This window comes from Triplophysa dalaica, chromosome 11 (assembly GCF_015846415.1).
Source record: "Triplophysa dalaica isolate WHDGS20190420 chromosome 11, ASM1584641v1, whole genome shotgun sequence".
Taxonomy (NCBI): Eukaryota; Metazoa; Chordata; class Actinopteri; order Cypriniformes; family Nemacheilidae; genus Triplophysa; species Triplophysa dalaica.
The window spans coordinates 20,086,129-20,096,871 of NC_079552.1; the positions used below are offsets into that span (position 1 = coordinate 20,086,129).

The 10,743-nt window shown below is 39.5% G+C and overlaps 1 protein-coding gene across 3 annotated transcripts; it reads left to right on the top strand.

Annotated features, from left to right (window-relative positions):
- The first annotated feature begins 67 nt into the window (after nt 1-67).
- On the top strand, nt 68-10,346 carry znf451 (zinc finger protein 451). 3 transcript variants are annotated; one of them, XM_056761441.1, is made up of 13 exons: nt 68-220; nt 434-518; nt 644-727; nt 965-1,078; nt 1,179-1,290; nt 1,382-1,529; nt 1,619-1,748; nt 2,925-3,084; nt 3,431-3,578; nt 6,368-7,881; nt 9,389-9,475; nt 9,636-9,713; nt 10,180-10,346. In XM_056761441.1, exons 2-13 carry the CDS (start codon nt 465-467, stop codon nt 10,218-10,220), a joined length of 2,670 nt encoding a protein of 889 aa, XP_056617419.1. In that variant the 5' UTR covers nt 68-220; nt 434-464; the 3' UTR covers nt 10,221-10,346. The 3 variants fall into 3 exon arrangements, 2 of the variants coding, with proteins under 2 accessions (XP_056617419.1, XP_056617420.1); XM_056761442.1 differs by having other exon boundaries at nt 3,434-3,578; XR_008908434.1 differs by lacking the exon at nt 10,180-10,346 and having other exon boundaries at nt 9,334-9,475; nt 9,636-9,694.
- The last annotated feature ends 397 nt before the right edge of the window (nt 10,347-10,743 follow it).

A 10,743-nucleotide genomic window follows, 5' to 3' on the forward strand; every position in this document is an offset into this window, starting at 1 on the left:
GACATAGTAACAAGCCTTTCCGAAAGCCAATAATGGGACTTTTATTTTGACGACCCCTGCCATGGTTTTTCTGATTGACGTGTGCTTCACATATGCTAAGTTTTTGGTAATGTTTTGCTAACTTCAAAGCGATTCTGCTTTGAGGTTGTTATGTTATATCGATAAAGATTTGTTTGTTAATGTTTTTTTTTGCGAAACGTCTGTGAAGACCCGTTATTCGGTGAGATTTCCTGTCTTTGTTGTTGTCGTTTAGTTGTTGACATTTTCGTGCAAGCAGTTTTCTTTTGCTCTCACTCTCTGTATTTTATGCAGTAAAATAACACCCGAAATGCAAGCTTTAAGAATGAGCTTTTTTAACATTTAACATAAGCATTTAACTAATGATCTGTATGATACTGAAAATGCAATCATATTGCCCTCTTTTAATTGGCAGAGTGGCAGCTTCATAGAGGACAGAGGTCGTGATGTCTGTCTCTACTGTCATTGAGGATGTTGAGGATGATGTGGAGTTTGTATCTGTAAGTGTGCATTACATGTCACTGCCATCATTTCTATTTCGACTTACTGGGGCAGTTGTTTGGATGTAGATCTTTACATTTGGGAACTGGATTGAGTCTGTACAATTTAAAATATAATGTTGCAGGAAGGTCCTCTGAGACCAGTGTTGGAATGCATAGATCTGCTGAGTGATGCTGAAGATGAAGCTGGTGGATCTGCTGCAGACACTGTAAGTATCTTTACGCACACATATGCGATCGGGAATATGTGCCTTCAATGTCACCAAAAATACCTCAAACCAGGTTTGCTTTAATGTCATTTTAGGAGCTAAACAGAGTGAATCATTAATGAAATGTCATAATCTTGAAACATTATTTCAAACATTTTTGTGTTTCATAGAAGAAAAAGGTAAAACCATACGAATCATTGTTTTTTCTCTCTCTTGCTTTGATCATGCAATGTTTAGATTGAGAAACAGGTTGACAAGCAGAGAGCTCATGCTGTATCCACGCTGGACAGACTGGCAAGGCAGGTTGCTGTAGAGAAACAGGAGAGGGCTGAAAAGTGTAAAGCTTTTAAGGTTTGCGCTGCACAGTCTTTATGTTCTTATTAAAAAGTCATAATAGTTCTTGTTGAGCATCCATGATATCTAACAGCCAAAACTGTTTTTTTAACAATAGGAGAAGATGATTTCACAGCAAGCACATGGACGTCATGAGCTGACAGTCAGTCGTACTAATAGTGAGAGTGGCGATGCCAAGCGTTGTGTGGATATATGGCTAAAAATGCCTGGTCCGTGATATTCTCCTAAACTATGAAAAAGGCATATGGAACAAGTATCTTGTTTGATCTTATTTGTTTGGAATTTGTCTTGAATGATCAGGATTAAAGCCGGGTTTCATTAACTCCGGCTCTCACTGGAGACGCAGATCAGCACCTACTCCAGTAAGGATTTCCCCTCAAACCTGTCCGGTCATCAACTGCGGCAGAGTCTATGATAATGTTCCTTTGCTTGAGGGTCATCTGAAAAGGTGTTCAATGTTCATTACATTACAACGTTCCCAGTGTTACTTCGAAAATTTGTTGGGGCTGTTTTTTTACCTGAAGTTTTTATCGATAGGTTTGATCATTCACCCTGTGACCCCACCATCACACTGAAGGGCTGCCCATCTTCTTCTGTTTATGCCTGTTTGGCCTGTGCCAACCACTTTAGCTCTAAGGTATCCTGGAGAGATCATGTGGAATCTAAGGTTATCATATTTATTTTATATTTTAATATTATTATGGGGGGTTATTATTATTTCTTTTTAAGGGATTTTAAAGGGGTCATATCATAATTTTTTGTACTGATAGTAGGGGTGTGACGAGATCTGACGAGAACACAATTTACTATACTGACCTCGAAATTGCACACATTTTCACTCCCTAAATTAAACATGTGCAAATTTGTGTGAATACACATTTTGTTGAGATGCGCCCTTTTTTCATATTTTTTCAGAACACGCTAATAACTGCACAAAGTATGTGGGTGCTGTGAGCTACAGTGACTGGCCTGGCCATTCATAGACAGTGTGATTTTCCATCGAACGCTACTTTCCCGCTATTTTAACGTTACTTTCCCACCATTTTTCTATTTAAATACGTGTGAGACGGAAGGGTTTTAACGTTTGCGTGTGTCTCTCCAATCTGCAGTACCTCTAGCACTAGTTTGTACAGCAGTTTGTGATGCCAGCAGCACTCCAGACGCGCGCAGCGTGCGGCTGAACAGCAGCTTAGCTGCCTGTACCACAAGTACTGTATAGCAACTGTAATTTCACATTACGTTATTTCAAATAAATTCACAGGCAAACCTCTTCAGAAACGGATCTTCTGTCTTGTACATATGTGCAATGTTAGTATAAAACATGATGTGTTTATGTAGTTTTAACTGTTTCTCTCAAGGCTATGAGGGTTCAGTCAGTGGAGGAAGGAGGATTGACAGTTTAAATGATCGCCAACTCTGCTAACTCGAGCACTATACAAAAAGCATAATGAGAAAACAACCACAGCTCTTTACTTAAAGCCATGCCTGTTAAGAAAACAAAGCATACATTTTGTGCAATTACGGCCTATTATTTGAGTTTGTAACAAAACATTTTGCAGTGGTAACATATTGTTTATTGCTGCATCATATAATTCATTAAATACGTTTAATGTGTTTCATAAAGTACAATTAGACTTTTTTAATGCCTACATTTTTTGTTAAGGTGAATTAAAGACCATGTTTCCTTATATATTTCATCATTGAGGATTTCTTTAAAAAAGTCTAAAAATCTCGCCTCGTTCTTATGAGATAAGTGTCTCGTCACACCCCTACTGAATAGTTTTGGTTGAATAGTGTTTTGAATTCGTTTTTTGCCCTTTCTTGTGTTTAATATTATCTGTAGGTGTCCTCCTCTGACGGCGATGGTCACAGCATTTCTCAGAGCTATCAGCTGATCGTATGCTTTGCATGTCCTGCCTGCTACCTTCTATTCAATATCGGGGATGAATGCCTCCAGCATATGTCAGCCAAAAACCACTTCACTCAGTCCATCTCTCTCTCTGGTATGTGATGATCTACAGTCAGTTCAGCTAGATTCTAGGGCTATGTGATATAACTAGTAGTCACTGAAGCCAAGCAAACAGTATTTAATATATCATGAGTATGAGCCCTACTTACAGCTTAACACTGTCTTAATAAGAGATAACACAGATTTGTTTTAAGCATCAAATCCTTTTTATATCTGGACAGAGAGGGAAATTCTGGATATATACTCAAATTAACAAAGAATACCAGTGCTAATAGAAATCTATTTTTATGTCTGTTTGTTTTGTTTGTAAATATTAACTTTCTGATATTCATCATAGAAAGACTTTGTTTTGACCCTACATTTTCTGTTTTGGCTTCCAGAAGTTAAGACATCAGCTGTGCCTGTACCAATTCCACGATACGCCAAAAACCGCTTGATCGCTCTCTGTAAGGATATCAGCTTCAAAGTCAAATGTACAGTCTGCTCTAAAGTTCTCTCCTCACATATGGAGGCAAGAGCACATTTCAAGTAAGTTTTAAAATCCAAATCGTGCTCATTTTAGATGACGGATGTATGTTTTTTAAAGTTTGTTGTTTGGAATGCAGATTCGTGCACTGTTTTGGTTATTGTTGGTGTGTTATTGTAGAAATGCCTTATCTGCAGGTAAATTTGTTCATTCTGATTCTTCTGTTCTCAGCTCTCACATTATTCAATAACAGGAGAATTACTACCGTGGCCGCTAGGTGTCACTGCACTGCAACAGAAGAAAACACATGCAAACACAAAAAAACACTAGCAAATTCAGAAACGCGCTGCAAATATTCGCAACACAAACAAACACAGAAACGCGCTGCAAATATTCGCAACACAAACAAACGCAGAAACGCACTGAAAATATTCGCAACAAAAACAAACACAGAAACGCGCTGCAAATTCTCAAAACACAAACAAACACAGAAACGCGCTGCATATACTCGCAACACAAACAAACACAGAAACGAGCTGCAAGTTCTCGCAACACAAACAAACACAGAAACGCGCTGCAAATTCTCCCAACACAAACAAACACAGAAACGCGCTGCAAGCTGCACGGACGACAACGGAAGTGTTTCCGGGGTACCCCAAAAACTGATGCACCTGATTGGGACGCGCTTCATTTTGTTGTCAGCCACATTTACTACGTCGACTAGAATAAGTTGACCAGTTTTTAATCATTTTTTAAACCTTTAAACTTTTTTAGAGTTACACTTGTTTTAGTAAGTCGAGCAGCTACTACGTCTCATAGTTTTTGTTAAACTGTTCAAATCGACAGGCTAATAATATCCTACGGACCTACGTTTAGAAAGTTAAAATAAAGTTATAAAGCAATTACCTTCAATGTGGCTGACAACTCCACTAACGAATTTGAACAGTCAAAATGAAGCGCGTCCCAATCAGGTGCATCAGTTTTTGCGGTCCCCCGGAAACACTTCCGTTGTCGTCTGTGCAGCTTGCAGCGCGTTTCTGTGTTTGTTTGTGTTGTGAGTATTTGCAGCGCGTTTCTGTGTTTGTTTGTGTTGCAAGTATTTTCAGCGCGTTTTTGTGTTTGTTTGTGTTGCGAGTATTTGCAGCTCGTTTCTGTGTTTGTTTGTGTTTCGAGTATTTGCAGGGCATGTGTCGCCAGACAAATGAAGAAGCTTTCTGAATTTGCTTGTTTTTTTGTGTTTGCATGTGTTTTCTTATGTTGCAGCGCAGTGACACCTAGCGGCCACCGTAAATTACTGATATAAAAACGAATATTGTTTGCCTGGTCATGTAAGATCAACAACAAAGTAAACTCCCGGTCCCCCAAAAAAGTCAAACACTCAATATTTTTTTGGACTGCCTTTAGCTTTGATTACGGCACTCATTCACCGTGGCATCATTTCTATAAGCTTTTGCATTGTTACAACAATTTTTCCTGTCCAGAGATGCATCATTTTCTTGCCTATATAAAAACTAAAAACATGTCAAAATGTTGTTTTTAATAAGATTTTTGAAGGGTGATGTGTTTTTTACATTGTGCTCCTCATCTAATGTTGGCCTGTTAAAGGGATAGTTTACCCAAAAATGAAAATTATTTCATGAATTACTCACTCTCTAGTTCCTAAATCTGTATAAATGGTTTAGTTCTGTTCAAGAATGAGAATGATATTTGGACGAATAGTTGTAACCAAACAGTTCTTGGACCCCATTGGCTACCATAGTAGAAAAAATGACAATGGTAGTCAAAAGTGCCCCAAAACCGTTTGGAGTCCTACAGAGAAGTTTTTTTTTTTTTAAATAATAAAAGTAATTATATAGTAAATAGTAGTTACAATTAAAAGGTAATTATAAAGTCAAATAAAGTAAGTTTTCATACTATGATAGTCAATGGGGTCCAAGAACAGTTTGGTTATAAGCCTTCTTCCAAATATCTACAGAACAACTCAAAGGTGAGTAAATGATGAAAGAGTTAAAAAATTTGGGTGAACTATCCCTTTAAATGGATCTAATCTATGTTCAGTGAAAATGATTTGATGCAGAAATAAACTACCAAGTATACCTTAAGGCAGCGGTTCTTAATCCTGGTCGTCGCGACCCCCCCGCTCTGCATATTTTGTGTCTCACTCTTGTTTAACACACCTGAATTAAATCGTCAGCTCATTAGAAGACCCCTCAATGGATGAACCGCGTTCCGATTGATATGCTGAAGTTAATTTAAGAACACGAATTTGCGCAACACGACTGCCTGCAGTGTCATGCTTCGTGCCCTTTGGATGTCACACATACACCCATTTCAAACTGGATTTATGGCAGAATATCTAGTGACGTTTACTTCGCAAGGCTCTTATGGGTGTATTGAACAAACCTCCGAAGCGGAAGGAGAACCATACAAAATATGCAGAGCGGGGGGTCGCGAGGACCAGGATGAGGAACCGCTGCCTTAAGGCATGTGTTTTAGAACTATGATCAATTTTAATACCATAAATTACAATAACTGAACAATATCTGTTTGGGAATAAGCCAGTGTTTTATGTTGACATTTGGCATACGCTTTTATCCAAAGTGATCCTCATTGCATTATACCATACATTTGTTTCTCACTATGTGCAATCCTGTGGGATCGAACCTATGACATTGGCGTTGCTAGCTCCATGCTCTAACCCCAGAGCCACAGGAAAGCTATGTTGGCGAAAAATAAAAGTATCAGGTTATCCCTAATTAGTATGTACGTTTTTTTCAGGAATGAAAGCCATACCATACTTAGATCAGGAACAGTACTAGAATAACAAGTATTTTTTTGTCTCGTTTCCTAGTGTGCACTGCAGACACGGCTGTGCCATCGCAACTGCGGATCAAAGCGTGGCTGACGTCATGAGGAAGATGGCGGTTGTGGGTCAGTGCTCCTCGTGCTTCAAACTCTTTCTCAGCTTGGGGAAGATGGAAGAGCACAAAGAGCACACAAAACATGAGGTAGAGCCCATCAGAAGTATGGAGAGAGCCCTTCTGTACTACAGCAACTACGGTGAAAGCCGTAACACTCAGAAGGGAACAACAAATCACCTGTCTAAACATTTAAACAACACCTTGTTGTGGGGCGGCAAAAAGGATCCCAAAGATTTAGAAGAACCGTCAGCGAAGCGACAAAGACTGACCAGCTTAGACTCTCAGGTCCAATCAGAAAGAAGGTCAAACTTTGCCTGGTTTTGCGAGTGTGGCTTACGCTTCACGGAAGAGGCGCAAGCGAACAAGCACCTCCAGGCAGCCAATGAGATCTTTCACAAATGTGCCGTCTGTGGAAAGTTAATGGGCGAGTCGTCCATAACCCGCTTGCACATGAGCAGGTTCCACGGAGGCGCCCACCTGTCCAATTTCCTTTTCCACTGTAGACGCTGCAAGGTGGAAATGCCGAGAATGGAAGACATCATGGCTCATATTGGTGTGAGTCATCGAGGTCACACTTACTACCAGGAAAGAGAAGACACCATGGATAACAGCGTCTCGTCTAGTGTGTCCCCTAAACCGTCCACCAGTTCTGAAACCGAAACTGCATCTAGGCCATCTAGTTCCTTCTCCGGCCCCCCTCCGAAGGCCGAATGGTGGCTTTGTCGAATGTGTGAGGATCTCTTCGACTCTGAGGCAGCGGTTCGTCAACACTGCGGCGATCTGAGCAGCCACAATTTCCAGAGGTTCGCCTGCGGTCACTGCCCGCAGAAGTTTTTCAAAGACTCAACCTTGCGACGCCATTGCACCAATGAGCACGCCGGCGACATAGTCCTCCGCTACTTCTGTGGTCTCTGCGACAGCATACTGTACAACGACGAGAAGGAGTTTCAGGAACACTATGACTGTTTGCACAGCCAGGATTACTACCACTTGGAAACACCTGAGAACAATTCCCGGGCAGCCACGGAAAATACAGTCGAGAGTCCTCCAGCGACACAAGTAAATCCTTCCCAGATCTGTCCCTGCATGAGCTCTGAGAAATCCAAAGAAGAACGAAAGCATATTTATACGAAATGCATGAAACAGCTTGCCATTGACAGTAAATGCGAATACGTCTGTCGGCAGTGCGACAGAAAGACGTCGACCTATGCAGAGATGAAGACGCATGTACACATTAAACATGAGGGGAATGAAAAAAGCTTCAATATTTTGTGCACCGTATGCACAGACAGTTACAAAGATGTACCCGGCTTTCATTCACACTATCATAAGCAGCACTGTCAGTTAGAGCCCTGTGTTTGTAACCGACCCATTGATGCAGACAAAAAACATACCGACACCTCCAACATTATAACCACAGAAGAGATCTTCCCTGAGACTAATGGTGAGATTTTTTTTTGAACGTTTGAATTGTTACAATTATTAGCTTTCTTATAATTTACCCTCATGTCTTTACAAACCTTTAATTTGAATTCCACATTCACAAGTCATGTGTTATTCATGATTATATACACCTGCTATTTGTATCCCTTTGCAGCACTTAGATGTCAGGCATGATATCTTCTAACCAAAAGATGGTTTTGCAACATGTCTAACAAAGCGTTTCGGACATGACAGTATTCACAAAACAGCACAGCCTTTCATAGCTTATTGCTTAATTATTGACCATTTTGGAAAATGTACGAAACGCCATTCCCTAAGGTCTTCCTGTTTCAGGAATGTTTGAAAAGTAAACAAAAAAACAGACATTTACAGGGGTCATATGACACGAATAAAACTAATTTATTGTTTGTTTTTGTATGTAATATGTATACATGATTTAAGGTAAAAAACGCTGTATTTTCCACAAACCGTACATGTTTGAATCTCCTCTTTGGCCCGCTTCTCTGAAACGCGCAATTTTTAACAAAGCTCATCACCGTGAAGAGCGAGAAATTGTACTGATCACCCTGATAAGGGAGGTGTTCTATGATTGGCCAGTTAACCAGTGCGTAGTGATTGGTCGAATACTGCAAGCGTGTTACGTAAATGTAACGCATATTGGAACATCAGGTTCCAAAGCAATTTTACTGACAGGTACGCCACCTTATTTGCATATACATTAGGGAGGTCTCGGTCAAATCATACAACGATCTGACATGGATTCGCCGGGGTGTGGTTACACGAGGCGTTTCAGGCAGGTCTGGGCATTCGCTTTTAGATAAAATGCAAAAATTTTGCAATTTGACGTGTCTAATACATGCATGGGCAACTTATAAAACACCAAAGATACAGAAAAACCTGTATTCGCGCCATATGACCCCTTCAACCAAATCAAAGTAATATTTTACATCTTTAAGATTTAATAATATGTGTTAGATCGATGTAAAAGATCTTGCGAAGTGGTCTATACAGAATAACAATGGAACCAGGTTGTGAAAGAGAAGAGGTGAAAAAAGGGCATCCGTGACACAATGCAAAAAGAGTTTTATCTATAAAGTTGTTTAAGACCAAGTTGAAAAAAGAAAGTGAATATAGTCTGAGCTGTAACAGACCACATGTGCTTGAGTTCCTGATCCTGCCGGGTGCTGTGTTGATTCCTGTCCTCAATGTCTTGATAAAATAAGCCAAAAAACAATAACTAAAGGATTACAGAAAGAGAATAAGGTTTATTTTAATTTCATGATGTTTTAATGCCGCTTCAGAGGTTGTCAAGCACCTGCTCTCTATTTGCTTTTATTATATAAAAAACATGAACAATCACAGATCAAAAAGTTATAATTACATGAGAGAGTAAATTATAAATAAAATGGTTTAATTTTTGGTTAAATATAGAAATTATGCTTTTTAATTCCAGCACACATTCGTATTCAGCCATTCATTTGTGTGGAATGTTGTTTTCATCACTGCAGATGAGTTTCGGGATGTAAAGATGCTTAAAGATGCTTCAAGTCGTATGGATGTCAAAGAAGAGGTAACTGGTCCTCAGGAGTTTGCCGGTGGGTAACATCTCTTTTACCTAAAAAAATTGTACTTTCGTAGTACAGTATTTCCGTTTGTCTTGCAATGTTTGTTTGCCATTTCAGTACTGTGATAATACAAATGAACATGAGTGAGACAACTAAGCACATGACTTTGTGTTCATTTATATCGACTTAGACACATTTGATCGGGACATGAGACTTGCTTTAGCTTTGAGTGCGGAGGAATCTAGGAAGTCTAAGGAACTGGATATTGGTGAGTCGTCATAATGAGGTCATGATGTTTGTCTCCGAAGTGACTGCTGATTGTATTCGTCAAAAATAAGTTCAATACTGTATGCTTGATGTTTATTTTTGCCAGCTTTGCATGCCTGAAGAGTTTTATTCTTGAGGGGTATGTTTAATTTCCATGAATCTCATAGTGTTTTTGAAAGATAAAAATTCTGGATTTCTAGGCGGGTCTCATGAGCACATGGGGTGTGAATTAGAGCTGGGTTTTGTTTTATGGTTTGGCTGTAATCGCTCAGAATTTCTTAAGCAAAACATTATCACTGGGACGTCATCACACTATGAACAATCACAGGGAGTAAGACATGTGAACATGAATAAGGTTTGCTGTCATTTTCACATTAGGCTAAACTGACTGCATGATGCTAATATGTTTGTAATAAAGCTATAAATGTGACTTGGTTAATGGTATTGTGCATTTCTCCTTTTTGCAGAGCTGCAAGAGGCCATGAGAAGAAGCTTAGAGGAATTTTGATTTAAAGAGACATGGTTATAAGGGTTGTGGTGTCTCACCGCTGTCCATGCACTGTGTTCATTAAAGATGTATTTTGCTTTCTGTGTTGTTCTTTTATGTGTTAATAAAATACATGAATAAAAGTGACTCAAGGCATTTTTCTCATTGTGTTCTGGTGTTTTCCATGCAATCATCTTGACCTCTGTGAAATCTCAGAGGTGGACTCTTCCACTGGTGTCTGAAGGTTGAGAGGAGTGGATTACTCCGGGAAGGTCCTGCCCATGTTTGGAGATTTTACACAGGGGAACTGGAAACCGCTAGAACTGGTCAGCTGATTCATTTGACCGAATCGGTTCGTTTGGACGATGCATTGTAATATCAAATGTTTTGTAAACGATTCACTGATTCTTTTAAGTGTTCTCATGAGCTGACAGATGGGTGTTTAAACGTTACTCTTTAGATTTCATGCATACACACATTTTATGTGGCTGTTTACAATTATTTTCATGAATGATGATATTACACCACTTTACACACTTCGAAA

Coding starts and splice junctions, on each gene's coding strand:
- znf451 (XM_056761441.1), top strand. CDS start 465: ATGTCTGTCTCTACTGTCATTGAGGATGTTGAGGATGATGTGGAGTTT. Junction 728..964: donor GTGGATCTGCTGCAGACACT/GTAAGTATCTTT, acceptor TGCAATGTTTAG/ATTGAGAAACAGGTTGACAA. Junction 3,085..3,430: donor TCAGTCCATCTCTCTCTCTG/GTATGTGATGAT, acceptor TTTGGCTTCCAG/AAGTTAAGACATCAGCTGTG.